This window comes from Trachypithecus francoisi, unplaced genomic scaffold (genome assembly GCF_009764315.1).
Source record: "Trachypithecus francoisi isolate TF-2019V2 unplaced genomic scaffold, Tfra_2.0 Lachesis_group19, whole genome shotgun sequence".
Classification (NCBI taxonomy): Eukaryota; Metazoa; Chordata; class Mammalia; order Primates; family Cercopithecidae; genus Trachypithecus; species Trachypithecus francoisi.
The window spans coordinates 19,345,039-19,370,146 of record NW_022681464.1 but is presented as its reverse complement, the minus strand read 5'-3'; the positions used below and the strand labels follow the sequence as shown (position 1 = coordinate 19,370,146).

Sequence of the window (25,108 nt, the reverse complement as noted above, 5' to 3'; positions counted from 1 at the left end):
CTTTGTCATTTTGCCATATCAGAGACTCCCTTTCCTTGAGGTCTTCCCTGTGGTGGTTGACAGGAAATTGATTGACACCCCTCTGCTGTCTGGATATGGAGTCCTTCCTTCTAAGTGAACAGGTTTGCCTGTCTCACAGAGGGTGAGGCAAGTGACCAGAGAGGATATTACGCATGTTGAAATTTGTCCTAAATCTTGAGTCTCACTAATTTGGCTCAGCATAGCTCTTGAAGTAGTTCAGTTTTTCATTTGATCATTCTTAAACATATGTATTACACATGATTAGCAGAGAAAAAATTCATCCTTTCAAGCGATCCCATCTCTGCTTTCTGCTTAAGAGTATATTGATCTATGAAGATCGTGTAAAGTGTAGTGGAAGCTACAGGTTGACAGAACTCAAGCTCTCTTTCCACTGTTATTTATAGCAGAAGCATCTACATTGAGTGTGTTTATGTAGTATGTGGAAAGACATGGAATGTGCTGGGAGGAACTTCTGTTTGAGTGTTAGACCAACCCATGTCTGAGGCACTGAGCTAAATATCTCATTTTCCTTTGGGTTTAATGTGGAGATTTAGGAAAGTAAGAGGGGAAAAGTATTGGGCAATTGGTTCTATGTGTATTTATTTATCTGGGTTAAGAGAGGACTGGCCGGGGAGTTAGTGCAGCTGGTCCGCCCGGGGGTAAACCGGGTGTCTCCACCAACCACCATCCATTACAATTACAGCTACTGATATTTGGGTATCTATCATGTAACAGACACAACTCTAAACATTTTTCACGTAAGACCCATTTTTTCGGCACATATTTGAGTATCTATTGTGTGCTTGCAGTCATCAGGAAAAAAGGCTGTCACAGAACCTGTACTCTAGTATTTGGGGTGGGGGTGGGGGGCAGTGGAGTTGGAGAGAGACAGATGACAATGATTAAGTATTGTCTTCTAATGTACTCCAGCAGCATTAAGGAAAAAAGACAAAGTGCTTTATCTCAATGACAATTCTCAGTAATCCTATAAGGTAAGTATAGTCACCCCAGAGACCTTAGGAACTCTAGATGAGCTTCCTGAGCCCCTCCATTCCACTCCTTTGGGGTCCAGTTTCTTTCTCTGTTATATGAAGGGCTAGCATATGGTTTATGATTCCAGTACAGGAACCCTGTCCCCCACAAAACACACACACACACACACACATATGACACATACACACACACATTGTAGGGAGTTAGCAAAGGCAATGAGGGAAGTGAGTGGACCCCATAATTCTGACAGGAGCTCCTAGAAAATGTGCAAGTGCTGGTGTTGAACACAGGTCTAGCCTGAAGTCTGCCATGGCTATTTTTGTTGAACCAAATGTTTCTTCCCTTTCACCTTCATTCTTGTAAATATTTCCGATTTTCTGCCCCAAAACAATAAAAAGAATGAACATCCATCCTAAGAGTGTACAAATAGATGCACATTTCCAGACTTAAAATCCTTAAATGGTAATAAGAGACTCAGATAACACAGCTGAAAAACACATTTTTCAGTTAAATTAAGCCAGTGTTTGTTCTTATTATAAAGGAGTAGATGCACACAAGTGCATGTGTCTGTTTAAGGGGAGTACAGATGTAGTCTGGCTACCTCTCCCTCTCTCTCTGGGCTGCCTGCCATTGTTCCTTGGCCTTTGCTCCCCCAGGACCTGTTTTGCATCTTTGGCTCCAGAGTAAGCAACCAAAAGGAGTTCTGGGTCCATTAGCACCACTAGAAAGTCTTAGTTTCGATACTTTCTCCCCTGCACATTCTTCCTTTGAACCATGCGTGGGCAACTCACTAGAACTTGTGTTTTATGCCACGGTTTTATACAAAATGTGAATGTTAGAAGCTGCCCCTGTTATAAACACAAACGGCGGCATCCAGATGTCTGAAACTGGACAGTGAGACCCAAGGCCTGCTGATTAGATTGATTGACTGTCTTGAGGGCTGAGATGGTTACTTTGTGGGGGTTGCAAAAACAACTACACTGTGGTGTGGACTTCAAAGTAGTTTGATAATCAATATCAGCAAGGAGATAATTCAGTAGTTAGCAGGTGAAAGAGGTGAAAGAACATGTCTTTGTGCTCAGTTAGCAAGGGTCATAGAAGATTGCCCAGTTCTGACTGGCTGGGCAACTTAGCCAAAGCAAAAGGCTTTCTGTTCACTTAGGAAAGCCAGAAGATCTCCACATTGAGCTATATTTGTGTCTTTTACATCTTGTAGTAAGTATGTACCTATTCTTTGTTTAATCCTCTTAAACAAATCCCCTTAAATCCCGTCTTCTCTGCTTTCCTTACTGTGTGCATCTGCTTCCTGGTTCTTTTAAAATTGCTTCAGCTTAACCTACTTCATGCCTTCTCAGAGATCTCCATTCATTATTCAGCAGACATTTTACTGAACATGTACTGTATGCCAGGCACTGTCCTAAGAGCACGGAGATCAATAAGACAGATCCTATCATGGTCCTTGGGAAACTTTTGTTTTCAAGGCCAAAATCAGCTCTGACATAGCCCATCCAAGGACCAGCATTTGGAAACCACCGCATTTAGGTTATTTCCAAGTTTACTTCTCTCAAGCAAAAATAAGCAATATCCCTTTGAGATCTGTATAGAGAAAGCAGAAAAGAGCTTCGTGTTGCAAACCACCAAGCCAAGGGCAAGGCAATTCTCATTTCACTTCACTTCACATATTCATCTTGGGCCTAGAAAACCATGTCAAGGTGTTGTGTGCCCCGTTTTGGTCTTGCCTTTGGCTTAGTGGTCCCGAATGTGAATGTGGAATATCTCCTGTCCCTCCTAGAGCCTGGAAATAACCACCCATAAGCCTTCTCCTGCAGAGCCCAGGCAGAAGCCACCTCTTGTGCCAAGTCCTCTGCAATCATCCCTGCTGCAAGAGACCTCACTTGCACAGTGACAGGCTTAGCTGCGTGCTTGGACACTTCTCAGCTGTTGCTCTGTGCTGGTGGTGTCTGCTCTTGGGCTTATGCCTAGCTGCTCCATTCGATTATAAATCTATTGAGGGCAACTGCCCAGTAGACCTTGTACCTAGCTGATACTTAAACAGCATTTGTGCCCTGATGGAGTAGATGTAATATGCTTCTGTTCTTGAGATATTTGCTAGACGGGCATGTCACTTATTTCTTGGAGTCACTGCTAGAGGGATGTTAAGATCTTCCATATCCCCTTTTCTTCTGTGCTGAAGGATATTCAGAGAATACTTACCAAGAGTTTTCTGCCCTGGGGGAAATGTATGGCCTACAGAGTTGCAGTGATTGGATTTTTAAAAATTCCATCTTTACTACGAAGAAATTTTTAAGTAGGTAGGCATCCAGACACTGAAGGGTATACAATGCTCTTGTCAAAAGGACAAGGGTGATGTGAGATAGGGTTCCCTACTAAGAAATATTATCAATTGGAAGCATACTCAAATCCATCCTAAGGATAATGTCACACATTGAAATTTGACGACTGAAAGAAGCTGCCATCACTGGATACATCCTTGGATAATAAACTGTGATGTGAGTTAGATAAAGAGTGTTGATGAATTGCTGTTTTAATGATTTTTGCTTTACTCATAGGGGTCAAACCTTGGTCAAATATCATGGAAATCCTGGAGGAAAAAGATGGAGTTGATACAGAGCTACTGGTTTATGCAATGACTTTGGTGAACAAGGTTGGTTGACTGTGTTATGGATATGTTTAGATATATTTAACATTATCTAAAGAGATATGTTAAAGCCCTGACCCCGATATCTGTGCTTGTGACCTTATTTGGAAATCGTGTCCTAGCAGACGTAATTCAGTCATGAGGGTGGGCTCTGATGCAGCATGACTGTGTCCTTATAAGAGGAGAAGAGACACAGAGGAAAGACGATGTGAACATGCAAGGAAGACAGCCACGTGAGGACAGGCAGATGCATCTACAAGCCAGGGAACGCTACAGATTGCTGGCTGCCAATTGAGGATGAGGCAAAGACAGACTTCCTGTAGAGCCTTCAGGGAAAGCATGGCCCTGCTGACACCTTAATATCAGACTTCTAGTCTTTCAAACTGTGAGAGAATAAGTTTCTGTTATTTTAAGCCACCTAGTTTGTGATACTTTCTTACAGTAGCCATAGGGAACTAATACATCGTGAAAATCTAAAATTTTCTCTCTGAATAAGAGCCACATCATGTGGACACCCATCATGGTGGCTGGAACCATGGCTGCAGTGTGCACTACAGGAGAAAATCCTTTATGCAACCTGTGGGGTGGATGCGTGCAGGTGTGCCTGCTTGTGAAGGCCTGTGGGTGCCTACATGTGTTCATGCTTTGGTCTTTTCTAGTAAAACCAGAAAGATTTTACTAAATTTAAAAATAATAATAATATAATAATAATAATTATTATTATATTATTATTATTTGAGACGGAGTCTCACTTTCTTGCCCAGGCTGAAGTGCAATGGCACGATCTCGGCTCACTGCAGCCTCCGCCTCCCAGGTTCAAGAGATCCTCCTGCCTTAGTCCCCTAGTAGCTGGGATTACAAGCAGCCTGGCTAATTTTTGTATTTTTAGTAGAAATGGGATTTCACCATGTTGGCTAGGCTGGTCTTGAACTCCTGACCTCAGGTGATCCACCCACCTCGGCCTCCCAAAGTGTTGGGATTACAGGCATGAGCCACCACGCCCAGACAAAATTATTTTTTAAAATCATTTTTCCTTGAGGGAATATAAATTATGAAGTTTTACTCTAAGAAAATAGTTCACATGTCAGGAAGACACGAGGTACACGTGTTCCACTGCGTATTGAAGTTGGACTCTTGGGCTGAGATAAGGAATCCTGGGAGTAGGTCCCACTTGTCTCATGTGATGGTGACCACACTTGGTGCTCTCATTCCTGCTGTCGCATCCCTCCCTGATCACCACCTTGTAGGGCAGTATTGGTCCTTGGTGCCCACCCCCAGAGGTGCTGCTCTGAAACAATGGGGCCCATGCTGACCCAGGACAGGCCCAGACTCAGGTCTGGAGTTTCTCCATTTGGATCACCATGCCTTAGAGCACAGGTACCTCACCAGCACCCCCCCCCCCACCATGGACCTTCCTTGTACTCTCCGTACACGCTCACGCTGCGTGTGAGCCTGCGGGACCATCTGCAGTGATGATTAGGGCTTTAGAAAGATCCAGAGTTCCTTCCTGAAATACAAGTGGAGAAACACTTTCCCTGATAAACTGGGGATAAATCTGTAGAAAGCAGTATAATTATGAAGAGCAGCTTCTCCTACTAGATAGTAAAATGTGCAAACTCTGAGGATTACAACAATGTGGTCTGGCCCTTTCCTCAGCAGACAGATGATTGGCGCAGAGGAGCTCTGAAAGAGACCTCAGTGTATAGAACAACTCACTGTACAGTTAACATTGGTGGGAACGGGTTGGCTACTGATTGGAGAGGTGTTGTTAAATGGAAGTAAACAAAAACATCCTTTGACCATATACCACAGTAAGCCCTGGAGAGCTTAAGGCATTTAATGGAACATATCAAACTGCAGGGAGAAAAAGAGAGATGAAGACTAATTAGTCTCTGGTTGGTAACGTTTATTTTAATAATAAAACCAGTGAAAAAGGTTCCAGAGGAAGAGATTTAACTATTTTACTGCATAAAATTTTAAAAGATCTTATTTATAAAATGAAAATCACAAATTGTAACTAAATGCAAATGACAAACTGGGAGATTATTTACAAAAAGAAAGGTAAAAAATGGTATTATCCTAAATATATTTTGAATTCAGTAGAAAAATGAAAGACATTAAACCAACTAAGAGCAAAAGAAATACATAAGAAAACAACAAGACATATTTCCCAGGTCACATTGGTAATGATTGTCTTTTAATGAAATATCATTTGTTGATGAACACCTAGGAAACTCCTATAACCCTGGTGGGAAATGGGCACAACTTGACTGAAGTATAATCCTAATAATTCTGCTTTTATTTTCAAATCTTTTTGTGAGCTCATTTTACCATTTGATTTGAAGCAATTTTCTGTTGGTTTCTAAGGATTAAGGTCATCTATTTCCTGTCCTTTTTAGTCATTGACATTGCACTGGAAAACACTGAATTCAGCAAAAATGGAATTTTCACGCTGGCACAGTGTTCCCTGTTGTAACATTATTGTATTGATAAGGCCGTTCCCACATGTTCTTATGATCATACCAGTACCCACACAATGTGGGTACTTTGTTGCTATTCACTGGCAGGGACCCAGTGCCTATCACCCTCTGCTTGACATTTTGTGGCATTTGATGTCCAGGAATCCCTCACTTGCTCTTTCTCATCTGGCAGTTCTTTCTCATCCTTTGTTAGTTCTAGCCAAGGAGACATCCAGAAAGATCCTTGAGGTCATTCATTCAAATGTAATCCTTTCCTTAACTAACTTATGCCTAGTGTTCCATTATTGGAACGCTAAGCTTGTGTGATTTATTTATATCCTACTTCTCAACGTCATCGCCAAGGTCTGATTTTTCACACAAAAAAATTTGCAACCTCTGGCATAAATGGGTTAAACAAGTCAACAGACCACCAGCGCTCATGCCACGTTTGTTTTGTTTTGTTATATTGTAGTAATGCATATTGCCCAATGAGTAAACTCCTCTGAGATACCAAACAAAATAAAATGTTAATCTGGGTCTGGAAAACATTCAACTGTGAAATCTGGGAAATTATATTGCAAGTTGGGTCGTTTCTAACTATTGATTTCAACAAAATAAAGGCCCTTAATAACATAGAATTTTTAAAAATGGACATTTCCATGACAAAACAATGACACTAAGTCCTATCCTGGTTACTGTTCTAAAACTGATTACCTTGTAAAATAGGATGAAGCTGACTGGGGATGGGAGGTAGAATGAGTAACAAGAGGGGTTACCGTGAGGCCGGCTTAGGGTATTCAGGGAGAGCAGGACCCCAGGGAGCCATGGGAAGAGGAGTTGTTCAGTGGGGCTAGGGGATAACTAACCTGGGTGGTACATGCTGAGTAGTTGCCTTTGTTTTTACATTTACTTTTATTGTTTTAAAATGAATGTTTTAGTCCATTTTGTGTTGCTGTAACTGAATACCACAGACTGGGTAATTTATAAAGAAATCGATTTCTCACAGTTTTGGAGACTGGGAAGTTCAATATCAAGGTATCAGGGAACTGGCGTCTTGTGGGGACCTCTTTGCTGTGCCATCCATGGGAGAGGGCAAGGGGGTTGTAGGGGAAGAGAGGAGAAGGGGGTGAAACTTATGCTCTATTAGGAACCTATTCCTGCAGTAAGTAATCCACTCCTGAGATAATGGCATTCATCCAATTTACCTCCTTTCAACACTGTTGCTTTGGGGATTATGTTTCTAATGCATGAACTTTGGGGGACATATTAAAACCATAGCATCCTGCCCCCAGTCCCCAAAATTCATGTCCTCCTCATGTGCAAGATATATCCATTCCATCCCAATAGCTCCAAAGTCTTAATGAATTCCAGTACAAACTCAAAGTCCCAAATCCAGAGTCTCATCTGAATCAGGTATAGGTAAGACTCAAGGCACGATTCATCCTGAGGCAAATTTCCCTTTAGCTGTGAGTCTGAAATCAAACAAATTACCTACTTCCAAAATACATTGTTGAACTGGCATAAATGTTCACATTCCAAAAGGCAGAAATAGGCAAGAAGAAAAGGGTAACTAGTTCCAAGTCCAAACCCCAAGAGAGAAAAAGACAATATTAAATCTTAAGACTCTAGAATAGTCTCTTTTGACTCCATGTCCCATATCCTGGGCACCTTGGGGTTGGGCCCACAAGGCCTCAGGCAGTCCCATCCCTGTGGCTTTGCTGGGCTCAGCCCACACTTCAGCTCTCCTAGGTTGGAGCTTTTGCCTACAATCCAGCTTTCCTGGGCTGGATTGCACACTGGTAGCTCTACAGTTCTAGGGTCTTGAGGGCTACTGCGCTCCCATGGCTCCACTAAGCATTGCCCTACTGGGGACTCTCCACAGTGGCTTCACCCCATGACCAGTCTCTTCTTGGGACCTGAGGCTGTCCACAACCTTCTTTTAGATCTAGGTTGAGGTCACCACGGCTCCACAGCTCTTCTTATATTTTCCACACCTGCAGAATTAGCACCGTGTGTTTTATGGCTTGTACCTTCCAGAGCAGCAAGGCCTGCTTGAGTCACAGCTGGGGTGGCCAAAAAGTCCTGCACCAGAATTCTGGGAGCAGGATCCTGAGTGGCCCTGAGCAGTGAATGCTGAGGTACCGCTGGTGCTTGTCCAGAAACCTGGCCCTCAAGGTCCTAGCTTGCTTAGAAGGTCTCTGAAATGCCTTTGGAGTTTTTCTACCATCATCTTGGGGAATAACACTGGCTCCCTTCTATCCATACTATAATCCTTTTAACAAATGGTCACTTGGTCATCCCTTTGGTTTGCTTTCCAAAAGATGTCTTTTCACTCTTTACATGGCCAAGCTGTGACTTTTTCAAATTTTTCTACTCTACTTTCCTTTTAATAAACTCCATATTTATATCACTCCTATCCTCTTGCATCTTCCTATATGCAATTAGAAGTAACCATACAACTCCTCCAATATTTTGCTTAGAATTTTTTTTCACCAGATATCCTAGTTCATTGCTCTTAAATTCTATCTTTCATTAGAGCCCTAGGACATGGACATAGTTCAGCAAAGTTCTTGCCACTTTAAAACAAGGATGGTTTTTATTGCAGTTTCTAATACCTTGATTCTCATTTCCATCTGAGACCTCTTCAGAATTGGCTTTACCATTTGTGTTTCTACCAACCACGTCAGCAGTCTCTAAGAAGGATCTGACTTTTCCTACAACTATTCTCTTCTTCTGAGCTCCCACCGGAGTCAACCGGATGATGCTCTAGGCAATCTAGGCTTTTTCTAGCTTGCTTCTCCAAATCTTTCTGGCCTCTACCTATCACCCAATTCCAAAGCTGCTTTCACATTTTCAGTTATTTGTTATAGCAACAGCCCACTTCTCTGTATCAGTTTTATGTCTTTGTTTGGTGTTGCTATAACAGAATACCACAGGCTGGGTAATTTATAGAGGAAAGAAATACTCACGGTTCTTGAGGCTGGGAGTCCAATATCAAGGTGCTGGCATCTGGCCAGGCCCTTCTTTCTGTGCTATCCCATAGTGGGATACAGAGGGTGACAAGGGTTGTAGGGAAGATAAGATGGCTGAACTCATCCTTTTACTGGGAAACAACTCCCACAATAATTACCCCAGTCCTGAGATAACAGGACTAATCCGTTCATTACCTGATCACTACTTTAAGGTTCTCCCTTCCAACACTGCTGTATTGGGGTGTAAGTTTTGGTGGGGGGCACATTCAAACCATAACAATGCACCTTTTAAAATATAGCTATATGAGTTTTAACACATACATGGAGATGGATCACCTTCACAATTAGAATACAGACTAATAATAACATAGTATTCCCCCCATGTTATCCTTTTATAGTGACATTCTGACCTCCTGTATGTAATCCTGAGAAACCACTGATTTATTCTCTTATCACTGTAATTTTGTCTTTTCAAGAATGTCAGATGGAATCATACAGTAAGTAACCCTTTGAGGCTGGCTTCTGTCAGTATAATGCCTTTTGAGATTCATCTTTTATTGCATATATTAATATATGCAATATATTAATTAACTCCTTTCCACTGCCATGTAGTATTCCTTGTAGAGATGCATATGTGCTTACCCACTCACCTGTTGAAGGAGATTTGTGAGTATTTAGCTTTTGGCTTCCACGGATAGCGCTGCTATGAACATTCGCATACCGGCTTTGCCACAATGGTTTTATCCTATAAGAAAGACTTGGTGGAATCAATGAAAACCCAGGGAGGGGGAAGAATGTCCTTTAGGAAGAATTTCCGCCTCTGAGAGAGACCTGTGAAGATTTACTTGTCACAGGCTTTGTCAAGACAAAGTCTAAGAAAAAACAGGAGGAGGGATACCAAGTGTCAGGCAGCTACACTCGGCACCTTTAGTGTCTGAGGGAGAATGCATCAGCAAACCTTTACCTCGCAGACTTTTCTGGTGAAGCTGCCATTTTTGTCAGAAGTGGACAACTTAGCAGCAGGGTGGCTGCAGGGTGGAACTGGGAGGGGAGGCCCAGGGACAGGTGGGAGTGTGGTAGAATTTGCTGAGCCTATTAGAGAACCAACCAAAAAAAAATGAATTTTTAAAAAGATGTATAGCACCCTCTTGCACAGCTGGAAAAAGAAGCTGCATTTGTGAGTGGCAGAAGGCCATCGTCTCCCCTGCAGCCTGCATGAAAGGTAATAGTACGCAGGGTTGGCTTAAGCCCATATTTTCACTGCGGAAATGACAAATGACCTGCTGATACCCTCAGTTCACGGCTTATTACTGAGCAAGGGGCAAGAGTTTCCCGAGTCTTTTTAGTTCTTTTTTTTTTTTGAGACAGAATCTTGCTCTGTCATCCAGGCTGGAGTGCAGTGACACGATCTCGACTCTCTGCAATCTCCGTCTCCTGGGTTCAAGTGATTCTTGTGTCTCAGCCTCCTAAATAGCTGGGATTACAAGCATGTGCCACTACATCCTGCAAATGTGTATTTTTAGTAGAGACTGGGTTTTGCCATGTTGGTCAGGCTGGTCTTGAGCTCCTAGCCTCAAGTTATCCACCTGCCTCAACCCCCCAAAGTGCTGGAGTTACAAGTCTGAGCCACTGTGCCTGGCCCCTGCTTACTTCTATAGTTCTAATTTTTAAATTATTTACTAATGGTTCCCTCACCCTTTATGGCTGGACTTGCTAGAGCAATGGGGATTAGGTTTAGCAGTTTAACCTCCTGGAAACTTCTGAGTGAAAGAACCTCAGTGGGCTCCCAGCAAGGAGAAAGCGGAAGAGGAAGGTGGGGGAACAGAGAGGTGAAGAGACTACCAGCAGTCTCTCTCTGTGCCTGGGGCTGGACCCCACGCTGCTGTGTAGGAAGTTTTAATTCTGACGCTAGACGTCCCTTCACCTGCATCCCTCAGGCTGTGCATTTTGCAGTTACCTGGCAGTTAGGGCATCTCTAATTGTTCACCCTGCCCAGGCCTGGTATTGCTATTTCCCTCTCATCTTTTAATGAGTTCTAGTGTTTTCACTAAAAGCAAAGGATGATAGGATTCTTTGAATGATGTGCAAGTTTTTAATCAATGTTGGAAGCAGAGGGCAGCCCTGATGACCGTTATTGCCTGTCATTGAGATGTGGTTGGCCTGGTGCCTGTAGACACTGGTGTGGGCTGTCATACATGGCAGCCCAAGTGTGAACACCTATTTATGATGGCTTCAGATTCACAGCCTCCTGCCTTGTGTCCTTACTGGGGCCTTGAATAATTAGGCTATCACATCACAGTTGGTTTTCATTAATTTCTGATCTCAATAGCAGTGACTTGTGCCCTCTTTGCTCAGCTTAAATAGGAAAAAGCCATTATTCGAGTTATGAATAGAGGCCTTCTTTCCAACATTGATAGCCCCAAGATAGAAGTGTTAGAGAAGCTGGTGCTATGAAATGGTCTTTACAGAAGTGTTGGTCTTATTCCTTCCTAGGCAAGTTATCATGTTTAGAATAATTTTGGAATGTTTGTCTTGTTCTTAGAAATGCAAAGATAGTGAAGTAAGTAGGGACTAAAGGCTGAGACTGGAATGGCAGCTCTGAGCCCAGGGTTTTATCCCAGTGTCTTCAGTCACTTCCTGTTGCCTCAGGCGTTTATCCTTCTCTGCCTCCTATATAAGATAAGGAGCTTGCAGTAAATCTCAGGCTCCTTCCAGCTCTGAGCCAGGGCCTTGTCTCAGATACCTTCCTTCTCTTAAGAGAGGTAGAATTCAAAGAGAAGTCAGCTTTTTCTTTCTTGGGTTCTCTTTTTGACTCTTATGCTGCCTTGAAATTTCTCATGCTTTTCTAAATTTCATAGACCACGGGGAGGCCCTGTTGAATTTACATACAATGTAATAAAATTAAGTTGTTACAACTCCAGTTGTTGGTGTATGGATCTTAACAGGAGTTTGTAATTACAAAGTACGTTAGTTTACTATTGCTGTGTAACAAATTGCAGCAAACTTAGCCACTTCAAACAACACTCATGTATCATCTCATAGCTTCCATGGGGCAGGAAGTCCAAGTATGGCCTTAGTAGGTCCTCTACCCAGGGTCTCACAAGGCTGCAGCCGAGGTGTCACCCAGGGCTGGAGTCTCATCTGAGGCTTGGGGTCCTCTTCCAGGTCTATGTAGTTGGCAGAATTCATTTCCTTGCTTCTGTGAAAGTCGTGGTTTTTGCTCCTGCCTCGAGGCCAGTGGAATAATCTCTTTCCAGTCCAGAGCTCAGAGAAGAGCTAAGCCTTCTTTTAAAGGGCCTACTTGATTATCACCTAGGAGAGTCACCTCTTCGATTAACTCAAAATCAACTGATTTTGGACCTTCATTACATCTGCAAAATCCCCTCACCTTTGCCACCTAATGTAACCTAATCATGGGAGTGCCCCCCTCTCATGGGAGTGCCCAGCCCACACTCAAGCCGAGGAGATTATGTAGCACATGTACACCAGAGGGGAGAATATTGGGGTTCATTTTGCCTGCCACACTGAAGAGGCTTTTGCTCAGATAAATTTGTCATCTATCTGGATTGATTAGTGGCCATGATTATAACAATATGCCTGGATTAGGCATTGGAAAATGCCTTGAGAGCCTCAAGGCAGTCTTCTATGGTGTGTCTGTAGCTGGTTCTTCTCTTCTTCCAGACGTTATCAGGACTGCCAGACCAAGACACCTTCTATGATGTTGTGGACTGCCTGGAGGAGCTGGGCATCGCTGCTGTGTCCCAGAGGCACTTGAACAAGAAAGGGACTGACCTGGACTTAGTGGAGCAACTCAACATTTATGAGGTACCAGACCATGCCTTTTGTAAGGTATCGTACAGCTTTGGCAATTGTCAAAGGCTGAGATGGCGCCTACTTTAGACCACATGTGTAGCATGTGAGCACCACCAGCTTATTAGAAATTCAGGATCACAGGCTTCACCCCAGAGCTGCTGAATCAGAAACTCTGAGGGCCCAGCAGACCGTGTTATGACAAGCCTTCCAGGAGAGTCTGATGTGTATTCATGCTCAAGAACCCTTGATATAGGGGAAATTGGTTAGCTATTTTCCTTTAAAGAACATGCCGTCTGTCAGCAGCACCTTCACTCAAGGAGATGGGGAGAGAAAGAAACAGAGACAGAAATCGTGCTTCTTACACCTGAGGGAGATGGAACTTCAGGCAGGGCCAGATACATGATTTGTAGGAACCAATGCAAAATGGAAATGAAGGACCATTTATGGAACACTGGAGCAAAAGTGGTGTTGAAGATACTAAAACAACTCTTCACTGTCTTCTGTGGTTTCTCCCACCTTGTGGTGATTTTCTAATTCGGTATGTAATAAGGAAAGAAAAATTAAAATTTAAAATTATTACCATGAATTTTACCATTCATTTTATATTATGAAGTGTCAGTTTCGAATGCAAATATAAGAGCCTTTAACTTATAGGCAGAATCAGCCAAATTACCTAAATCATATTTTGTAGCTCCCACATGCACGTGTATTTTGTTCTTACCAGAACAGCAGAAACAGTACAAAACTGACTGCACTGTTTTTACGTCACTTCCTGAGGTGTGTGCATTCTACCAACACTCTGCCTGCAACTTACGGAAGAGTAAGAAAGGGCTGAAAGAAAAAGGATCTAGGAGCTGCCCTGTCTTTTCCTTTCTTTTATGTTGTCATTTCAGCATAAGTTGTTGTCTAACATGGGAAGGTAACAGGGTAAGAAAGAATATGAGAGGCTCCATGGGTTGTCTTCTGTCTGCACTCAAATCCATCTTGAAGGGAAGCACGGCCCCCAGGGCTGTCAGTGCCCCGCCTCCCCAATCGTAGGTGTAACATACTTACCTTGTACTCACTTCCGGTCCCGTGGAACTCCTGCCTATCACGAGTCTACCAGAATCTGTGCACATGAGCGGCAAGGAATGGCAGACATGCATGTTGTACCTCTCTGCTCTGCTCATGCAACTGCACAGGTCACTCATCCATGACACCGGTTCTGCTTTGGACTACACATCAGGGCTTTGGACCCTGTTGACTTGAGTTCAGACTGTTTCCTGTGGGTTAATTTTAGGTCAAATACCCCCATGGTATTAAAAGTACTTAACTGTGAGAGTGTTGAAATGACACTCTTTCTTGCTGATCCTCATCATCCCAGTGTCCTGCCATGGCCAGTTAGGGGCAGATCTGAAGATGTGTTTTCTCTTGGGTGGTATGACCTGAACCAGGAAAGTGAATGCCTCTAGGCCCAAACTCACTCAAAGAATACAGTGACCCAGGCAATCCCTGAGGACGTCCCATCAGTGGCATTCTGTGTGTCTGTCATTGCAAGAGCCTTTGGGGCCTGTATAACCTTCCACCTCTGGTGGGTTGTTTATTTGTTGAGACGGGGTCTCTCTCTCTGCTGCCCAGGCTGGAGTGCAGTGGTGTGATCTCAGCTCACTGCAACCTCTGCCTCCTGGGTTCTAGTGATTCTCTTGCCTCAGCCTTCTGAGTAGCTGGGATTACCAGCATCCACCATCATACCTGGCTAATTTTTATATTTTAGTAGAGACAAGGTTTCACCATATTGGCCAGAATGATCTTGAACTACTGACCTCAAGTGATCTACTTGCCTCGGCTTCCCAAAGTGCTGGGATTATAGGCATGAGCCACTGTGCCCAACCTTGGTTGTTTTGTTTTGTTTTGTTTTGCCCTCCAGCCATCCTTCACATTCCACAAAATTCTCCATTTTAAAGTGTACAATTTAATAGTTTTTAGCATATTCACAAGTGGTGTATATGTGTTTAGCATATACACAAGATGGTGTACAATCATCACCACTATCATATTTCAGACTGCTTTTGTCACTCCAAAAGAAACCCCCACACCCATTAGCAGACACTTCACATTCTTCCCTGTCCCCCATGGCCCCAAACTGGTAATCTACTTTCTCTCTCTCTGGATTTACCTGTTTTGGACGTTTCATACAAATGGATCCATACAAAATGTGGTCTTTGTGGCTAGCTTTCACTTAGCGTGTTTTCAAGGTTCACCCACATTGGCGGAATCACTACTTTGTTCCTAGTTGTGCTGACAGTATTCTATTATATGGATATACCATATTTTGTTTATCCATTTATCAATTAGTGAATACTTGAGTTATTTCTACCTTTTGGCTATTATGAATAATGCTGTTCTGAACATTTGTTTTGAATTGAAGTTTGTGTGCATACGTTTTCAGTTCTCTTGGGTTTATACCTAGAAGTGAAATTGCTGGTCATATGGTAACTATCTCTAACTGATTGAGGAATTGCTAGATTGGTTTCTAAAGTGGCTATCCCATTTTACATTTCTACCAGAACTGTATAAGGATTCCAATTACTCTACACCTTTGTCAACACTTATTATTGTCCACCACTTTTATTAAAACCAGCTAGTAGGTGTGAAGTGGTATCTTACTGTGGTTTTGACTTACATTTCCCTTAAGACTGATGATGTTTAGCCTCTTTCCAAGTGCATATTGGCTGTTTGTATAGTTTCTGTGGAGAAATATTTATTCCGACCCTTTGCTCATTTTTTAATTGATTTTTTTTTTTTTTTTTTTTGAGACGGAGTTTTTCTCTTGTTGCTGAGACTGGAGCATGATGGTGCAATCTCGGCTTACTGCAACCTGCGCCTCCCAGGTTCAAGCAATTCCCCTGCCTCAGCCTCCTGGGTAGCTGGGATTACAGGCATGCACCACCACGCCCAGCTAATTTTGCATTTTTAGTAGAGATGGGTTTTTTCCATGTTGGTCAGGCTAGTATCGAACTCCCGACCTCAGGTGATTCACCTGCCTTGGCCTCCCAAAGTGTTGGGATTAAAGGCGTGAGCCACCGGGCCCAGCCTTGATTTTTTTATTGTTGAGTTTTAGGAATTATTTATATATTCTGGATACTAGATCCTTATAAGATACATAATTTGAAAATATTTTCTCCCATTCTATGGGTTGTATTTTTCCACTTCTGACCTAACTGATCAGTCTTATTAATAGTAATACATTTTAAAAATATTTCCTTTTTCCACTTATAATATGCATTCATTGATGAAAATTTGGAATAACAGAAAGCATTTTTGGTATACGAAAAAGCGTACAAGAAAAAAAAATCCCCCATGATTTTATTACTAACCATTTTTAACATTTTGATCTTTTCTTCTAGTCTTTTTTGTATATGTGGGTGTGTGTTCATGATGAGGGACATGGTAGTCTACATACAGTGTTGCGTATTGAATCTTATTAGCAAACGTGTTGGAAACATTTTCCCTTGGCATTACATGTTTAAGAATTTAGTATTTTAGGTGTACAATATTCTATCTGTGTGTATACCTTAATACATATAACTAGTCCCTGTTTTTTCAGATTTAGATTATTTTCAAGGTTTTCACAATTGCAAATGCTGTTATGAGGAAGATATTCATTCATAAATTTTTCTGCACAGCTAGAGCTCTAGGGAAGATATTTTCTGTTTTCTTATGGTCTTCACTAGGTAGAAATGGAGAGAATGATGTATAACTCACTATTTCCTATAAGTTACTGTCATAATAAGTGACAAGTTGAGGAATAGAACAGAATTATCTTTATATGATCTTGGTAGAGAGGAAACTGGGCCCAACATATTTGCTGGCAGCACCTGAAGCTGCCCATAGCCACCCGCTGGCCAGCTCTTTGTGCCCTGCTCTGGGCATCTTCTCTTCCAGCCCTGCCTCACTCCCTCAGTTTTTCATTGTTACTGACCTGAGGCCCTGGGAGGCCAGCAGGTGATGAAGGAGTATCATGGCTCCTAAGATATAGAATGGAGAATAAGGTAAGAATACTGAAGATGGAAGAGGAAGAGAGCTCAAGAGAGTTGGCTTAAATAAAGGTAGAAGGTGGACTTTTGGCAGCACAGATATCTCCTTCCCTTAGCCCCCTCACCACCACGATTGGAACCTTCCATCTGTTAGATTCTGTTCAACCAGGGGCTCAGATGACCACAGATTTGGATTCCATGGGGTCACTGTATATTCAGAAGCCAGCATGATGCAGGTGAATTGCCCATCAGTGAACCAACTGGGAGAGAGTATTGAAGAATAACCTTGATACCAACTCTAGGAATCTAAAAACTCTCCTCTGCTTCAGGGCGCATTTTCTCTCCAGCCTACCCGCCTCTTAGCCACCTCCTCACCTTCTTTCCCTTCATGCGAAACTTTTAAGAAATTATCCTATGTTCAACCTCTTTCTTTTGTTGAATTACATGTGCTTAATATTTGAGCATCAAGTGCATATCATTCACAAATGAAGCATATTTGTGTCATTTAAAGAGCATTAAAACAAATACCATGTACTAGCTTTAAGAACTAAAACATTATAACTCAGAAGTGTCCTGACAGCCCCTTTATTGTCATCCTACTATTCTTACCCCCAGTATTCTCTTGCTTTCCTTAAAAATAATTTAATCTGAAAACTACTTATTCTGTGAGCTAACAAAGAATCATTTTACTAAATCAGAGTTGGACAATCAGAGATCTTTCCCGGTTATCTGGCTGTACTAATAATTTCAAGAATACAGCCAATAGAGGTGCAGATGGATCAGAGAGAGGTCTGGTACATCCCTTGTGACTCCCCAGGTCCTTTCTTCCTGATTCAGACATGTTTTCTGACCCGGAACAACAGACAAAGTCTCTAAGTGAGGTTCACAAGGTCATCTCGCCCAGGAAGGAGCATTTGGTTAGGAAACATCTCTACTTCATGTCCCAGAGAGTCATGGCTCACAAATCCATAACTCTGGGTTTATGTACTGTAAGTAATCCATAGCCAGGGACATCCGGCTAAGGATATTCCAGAAATAAGCACTCTCAGCAAATATCTTTAGTCTATTTGTTAGGTAGTCTAGTTAATTCGCATATTTATGGTAGGTGAGGCAGGTCCTCACATGCTTGTATTCTTTCCCCAGAAACACCTTTCTTGTAAGATGAGTGAAAGCATCATCAGCCAGATGCTTTAGCTCCTTCTTCTCAGTCTGCCCCTAAACAATGTATTATTGAATTTTGTCTGTTTTCAAACTTTTTATAAACAGAGTCATATCTTTTGACTCTTTCTAGAATATGCCCTTTTGCTCAACAGTTTTGAGACATGTTCCATGTTGATATGTGGGTAACAGTTTGTTCATTTTCGCTGCTGATGAATGTATCACAATTTATTTATCTGCTCTGCTCTGAACAGATGTTAGATGGTTTGTATTTTTGTTGCCTTGACAAACAATGCTACTGCGAGAGTTCTTGTACTTCCTTTTGTGTGTGTGTGTGTGTGTGCGCGCGCGCGGCGCATGCATGCAGTAGTTAAGATGTTTAGATATCAGTTTTATTCATGCTTCATCAAAATATTTAGAAGTTTTTCTTCTTTCTCTAAGCCCTGGAAATGTTTAAGTGACATTTCATATTCTGGTCTTTGATGGCTTATTAGAATTCTCTTGAGAAATTACGTGGGCCTGTGATGTTAAATATATATGTGTGTGTGTGGTGAGGACAGTGAGGGAAGATTTTTGGTAACTATATTTTTTTATATGGAAACTGGTCTGTTTAAACTTCCTATTGTTACAGGATCAATTTTGCTAAATTACATTTTCTAGGAAATTATCCATTTCATCTGGATTTTAAAATTCCTTAGTAAAGGAATTTTTATTAGTCTGTTATGAATATTTTACATTTCTTCTCTTTTAGTAATCTTCCTTTTGTTATTCTTACTTTGTGTGTTTGTGACTTCTCCTTCTTTTCTCCTCCAGATTAACTGATGGTTTGTCTATTTTGTTGATTTTTTTCAAGCAATAATTCTGATTTTTATATGAATTGTACTGCTTTTCTGTTTTGTAACTCAATGTTTTGCTGTTATCTTTATAAATTCCTTTTATTTTCTTTGAGTTTACCTTGTTGTTTTTCTGGATTTTTGAGTTGAGTAATTGATTTCTTTTCATCTTTTAACCATCATTGCATTCCTGTAATACAATCCATTTGGTAATGATTTATTATTTTATTTTATTTTATTTTTATTTATTTATTTTTTTTGAGACGGAGTCTCGCTCTGTCACCCAGGCTGGAGTGCAGTGGCCAGATCTCAGCTCACTGCAAGCTCCGCCTCCTGGGTTTTCACCATTCTCCTGCCTCAGCCTCCGGAGTAGCTGGGACTACAGGTGCCCGCCACCTCGCCCGGCTGGTTTTTTGTATTTTTTTAGTAGAGACGGGGTTTCACCATGTTAGCCAGGATGGTCTTGATCTCCGGACCTCGTGATCCGCCCGCCTCGGCCTCCCAAAGTGCTGGGATTACAAGCTTGAGCCACTGCGCCCGGCCTATTTTATTTTATTTTTTGAGACAGAGTTTCACTGTTGCCCAGGCTGGAGTGCAATGGCGTGATCTCGGCTCACTGCAACCTCCGCCTCCCGGGTTCAAGCGATTCTCTTGCCTTAGCCTCCCGAGTAGCTGGGATTATAGGCATGCGCTACCACGCCTGGCTAATTTTGTATTTTTAGTAGAGACAGGGTTTCTCCATGTTGGTCAGGCTGGTCTGGCACTCCCAGCCTCAGGTGATCTGCCTACCTCACTCTCTAAGTGCTGGGATTACAGGCATGAGCCACTGCGCCTGGCCAGTGATGTGTTCTTTTTAAAAGGTGCTGTTGGAATTCTGGTTGGTACTAATTTATTGAAAATGTTTGTATTAGTATTTGTAAGTAAGATTGGTGTGTAGCAGCTAGCTCCTCCGCATTCCATCCCTGCCACCTCCCCTTCCTCTTCCTTTGTTGTATGCTATGTTTGTCAGTTTGGGCATCACTGTTATACTAGCCTCATAAAAGAATTCCTGACCACTCCTGCACATTGTGCTTTGTTGCTGTGTGTCCAGATGTCTCCAGGGTGTCTCTCTGATTGCTCCCCCTTAGTGTCCTCCCTGGATCCTGTTTCTCACGCCTCCCTTTCAGTGTTGACGTGTCCTTATCAGCCCTCCTCTCTGTCTGTGTTGTCTTCCTGTATTCGTCCCAGTGAAGTCAGCAGCCTTGGGGGCTCATCACTATCTTGACTCCATGCTTTCTTCTGGGGCCCATGGCTGGTTGCCTCTCTACCTTCCTTTTTCTATGCCTGCTTGCCATCTTGTATTTCATTCATGTACTTGGAGACCACTATATGTGACATATTCTGCTAGGGGTCTAAATACAGAGATAAAAGATCTGTACCTGCCCCCAAAGAACCTCCATTCTTTAGTCTAAGGCAAGTAGGTAGCCGATTCCCCTAGCAGAGGATGGTGCAGAGGACTTAGAACGTGCCAAGGAAGCTCTGACTAGATCTGACATGATCACCTGAAAACCACACATGAAATGCAACCAGCCCCAAATGAACCCTTTATTTTTCTTCCACAACAAAAACAAAAATTCTGAACGGACTCTTCATGTCTCCACCTCTGCAAACAGTGGAGTTTCCCAAGTTACAAGCCCAGAGCTATACTGGACTCCTTTCTCTTTGCTGTGTCCCCATATTTAGGAGTTTGATTGCTGAAAACTGTGCTTTTTCTCCATTCCTGTGATCATTTCCTTAGCCCTGGCCCTCGTTGTTTCTTGCCTGAAGTATTGCATGATCTTGCTATTCATTTGCTTGTCTATTACTTTGTTCATTCAACAAAAGTTCATTGAGTATCTGCTGTATGCCAGGTACTGTTCTAGCCCTGGTGACCCAGCACATCAGACAAGACCATTGCCCTGAGGGGACACATACTCTAATGAGGTGCAGACAGTGATCAAGAACGTTCATAAGCAGAGCGTACATGTCTATGAAGAAAAGAGATGGTATGAGGTGGGGGCCAGAAAGTGAGGCAGCAGCAAGGGAGGAAGGCCTATCTGAGATGATGGCCTGACGAAAGACAGTGAATGAGGGAGAGCATTGGAGGAGGTCAAGCATGGCAGGTGTCAGGGGTTGAAAGGAGGCTGGGTGACTGCAGGGGTGGGGCCTGGAGAGCAGCGTGTTCAGAGCCTGGGGCCGTTGAGATCCCATGAGGGCCATCTCCTCATTCCAAACTTCACCAGCTGCAAGCAAGGTGATCCTCCTGGAAGTCAAATCTCATTATGCTGTTCTCTCCTTTAAGAAAACGAATGAATGAATGACTGAGCTTTTCATGACCAGCAAGATGAAACCAAAATTCCTTGAGTTGGTACAAGGGCCCTCCATACTCTGAGGCCTTCATGCCTCTGTGGCCTCGTCTCCACCATTCCCAAGATATGTCTGAAGTTTCAATCACACTCAACTTCTCCTGTTTTTGAACATGAAAGTCAGGTTCTTTGGGGAACTTTTCTTTGTCCATTCCGTTTCTTTGTCTGGAGTGTTTTTCCTTCCTGTTCTCAAGTTATCAAACTCCTACTCCTCCTGCTGCAGTCACTTCAGATGTCATCTCTTTCCCTAAGGCTCCTTGGCAAGATGAAAGGGACTCCTGCTGCTTGTCCCCTTACTGCCATTCATAACTGATGAGAGGGTGCTGCCTTGTGTCCACACCTCTGATTTAACACTCCTCAGGACGTGCGACCTGTTTCCCTTTGAGCTACTCTAAGCCATATGTCTCATACCTCTGTCTAGCCCCAAGGCCCAGCAGCACAGCTGCCCACAGTAGAAGTTCGGTAGGTGCTTGAATAGAGGTCTCCTTCAAATGTCACACATTTCATGATAGTGTCTATCAGGTGCTGAGTTGAATGAAGGAAGGATGCTATTCAGTTGGAAAGCAGTCACTTTAAGGGGCAGATGCCCTGCGTAATAACTCAAGCTGTGACAACTGAATCCTTTAGATAGCTGGCAGAGTTGGGATTTTTATTTCTTTCTGAAAGTTAATGCATCTAAAGAATATATTCACTGCCAAAAGACAACCAACATCACTATATGCAAGGGCAGCAACAAATCCTACAAGCAGAACCAATATTTTTTTTTTTCACAAAAGACTGAATGTTCTTAAGCAATTGCAGAGAGTTTGGTTAGGCTTCTAGAATTCTTCCTAATAGAGAAGAACATCTGGTGGCTATTATGTCTTGGACTTGCTGGAATCAGGCCCAATTTCATGTAATTGAACTCCATTTCAGAAAGGTGATTTGATCCATGTTTAATTAAATTCATTTGAATTTTTATAGCTTCATATGATTTTTCACATACTTAAATGGACAAAATGAAAAAGAAAATATTTTGTCAGATTATGTATTCTAACTTTGGGTTCTGAAAATGTGTCCCTGTAAGGGGTCAGGCATCTTAAGGCTGAAGACTGGAGAGGACAAGAAATAACTATTACTGTTCAGAGAAATTAATAGGTCCAGTCTCTGAAGATTCTTCCTTGTCAGAAGTGCTTGAAAGTATGTATCAGTTATCGCTTGCTGCATAACAGAACACCCCAGAACTTAGTAGTGTAAAACAACAATCCCTGCTCATGATTCTGTGGGTTAGGAATTTGAGCCTTATTCAAATGGGAAGTTTTCACTCAGCTGCAGTTATCTAGTGGTTTGAGTGAGCTGAGTGGTCTAAGATGGCCTTAGTTTATCTACTTGGCCTGGCATTTGGTACTGGCTATTGGCTGGGTCATGTGTCTTCAACAGCCTAGCCCACATTTCTTCCCATGATAGCAGTATTTCAAAAAGGCAAGTCCCAATGCACAAACACTTTTCAAGCTTCTGTGTGCATCATGTTTGTTGATGTTCCATTGGCCAAAGCAGGCCACATTGTTGAACTTTCATGGGGGATGAGCACATCACAGCCTGTATTCTTCTCTGTATTTTGTGTATGTTTGAGAATTTCCACAGTACAAAGTTAAAAAAAAAAAACTGTTCAAGCATTACCATATGATCCAGCAATCCCGCTTCTGGATATTCATCAAAAAGAATTGAAATCAGGATTTTGGAGAGATACTGGTACTCCCATGTTTGTTGCAGCACTAGTCACAATAGCCAAGGTGTGGAACCAACTGAAATGTCTAATGATGGATGAATCAATAAAGAAAATGTGGTATATACATGCAGTGGAATATTATTCAGTCTTAAGAAGGAAATCTTGACATTTCCTACAACTTGGATGAACTTGGAGGACATTTTGCTAAGTGAAATGGGCCAGTCACAGAAGGACAAATACTGTATGTTTTCACTTATATGAGGTATCTAAAGTAGACTCACAGAAGCAGAGAGTAAGATGGCCATTACCAGGGGCTAAGGAGAGGGGGTGAAGGAGAGTTGCCTATCAGCAAGCGTAAAGTTTTAGTAATGCAAGATGAATAAGTTGTAGAAATGTGCTATACCACATCATCCCTCTAGTTAACAATATTGTATCGTACACTTAGAATCTGATAAAAGAATAGATCTCATGTTGAATGTTTTTATTACAATAAATAAAAAGAAAACATTTCTTAAGAATGTTCAGATCATTCAGTGGCCTCAAAGACTGGTAGAAGTGGGTATAGATGTCACCTTAAGTTGCCCCTAACTGCTTTCTTGGTTACTTGGGGATGTGTAAGCCGTCAGGGCTGGATTCTGGACCCTACTTGCTCCTTGCCCAAGTTTTTAGTTTACAAACAGCATTCTACATTTAATTCAAAGAGTTAGAGGTATTTGATGAGAGGTCCAACAAATGAATCACTCCATCACTTGGGACAGCGTTAGAGGTCTTTCAGGACTGGCTCTATCTTACTTTGTGTTCCCACAGAGGTTACTCATTGTGCTGTATTTGATTAGGTCTGACTCTTAACCACAGATCCTGAATAAGCCTTGGGTTAAAAGCCATACTCTCTAGGTGTTTTCTGGCTCCCAGTGTTCCTGACTCTAAGCAGTAGTACTCACTAGAACTCAAAGCATTTGGAAATGCCACCGTAGCCTTGCGTGTGTAAACAAAGTCTCTCTTCTTGTCATCACTGGGCGTTGGTGACTCTAGAATTCTTATTATAAAAACAAAACCATGAGTGAACAGCAGCCTCCAATTTCTTGTTACGTTGTCCATGACTGCCAAGCATGAGGGCTACCCTTGGGTCTACCAAGATTCTGTGGCCCATTTGCTCCCTCCATGCACTCTTTTTGTTTTAAGTAGCTTGGTGTTTTGTCAGTTATCTGAACTTCAGAAAGCCCTAACTGCATTCCATGTTATGGTGTTGCCTTGATAATTTTTCCCGATTTTTCTTGTCCTTCAAACTTTCTGGTGATCTCTACCTTCGTTGACAAAGGGCAGTTAAAGTGGATTTCACTTCATGCATGCTGTGTGCCTCTCTGAAAGGACTTGTGAGTAGAACGTTACTTGATCCTTGGATCTCTGAGGTTAGACAAGGAATTAGAAATATCTGAACTCTACTTTAGCCCCTAATCTTATCATTCCAAATGTGTGCTTAATAAGAAGCAGAATCAACACATCAGGTCAGAATAAGTTCAAATGGTCTAGAATTTTTATATATAGAAATGAAAAAATCATTGGCTAGAAACATTTAAAAATGCTGTCCTTTGTTACGTATGTGGTTGTTCTCAAACTTTTCCCCAGAGAATGTCATTTAAAGTTTTAAAGTTGAGATGACATACGTGCTTAACTAAATGCTTAATTTCTTTTTTGTTCTTGTGGTTACAGTGCAGAAGGAGACTCCTAGGAAACAGAATTCCCAATGAGATTTTGCAAAGATAGAGCTGTAGATTAACTTTTATCAATTCTTGCCTCAAACCTCCCAAAAAATTATGTTCGGTGAATTCTAGGGGAATAAAACAGTCAAAAGTTTGTTAAATTATCTTCACGTATAAGAGTTTGTTATAAGATCTATCTGGCATGTAGACAGAAGAGATTTTGTGAAAGCTTGAGCTGGTGGAAACAGGGTAGGGCAGATAAGGGTGGATACACTCCTGGTAAACAGTTTGTGTATCTCAGGTGCTGATATGTCCCTGTGAACTGAGATGACAGTGGCTAACCTGGCCTTGCCTCAGCCAAGCTCACATCAGGGCAACTGATTTTGCAATAG

General features: G+C 42.1%; 1 protein-coding gene across 9 annotated transcripts in view; it reads left to right on the top strand.

Annotated features, from left to right (window-relative positions):
- FHOD3 (formin homology 2 domain containing 3) overlaps positions 1 to 25,108 on the top strand; it is a 492,791-nt gene that overhangs the window by 309,693 nt on the left and 157,990 nt on the right. For 5 of the 9 annotated variants that reach the window (XM_033177889.1, XM_033177887.1, XM_033177886.1 and 2 more), the window contains exons 8-10: positions 3,585 to 3,679; positions 9,581 to 9,601; positions 12,786 to 12,929. In XM_033177889.1, coding sequence (XP_033033780.1) covers positions 3,585 to 3,679; positions 9,581 to 9,601; positions 12,786 to 12,929 — 260 coding nt within the window. The remainder of the gene's footprint in view (positions 1 to 3,584; positions 3,680 to 9,580; positions 9,602 to 12,785; positions 12,930 to 25,108) is intronic. The other 4 variants (XM_033177891.1, XM_033177890.1, XM_033177884.1 and 1 more) reach the window with 1 other exon arrangement.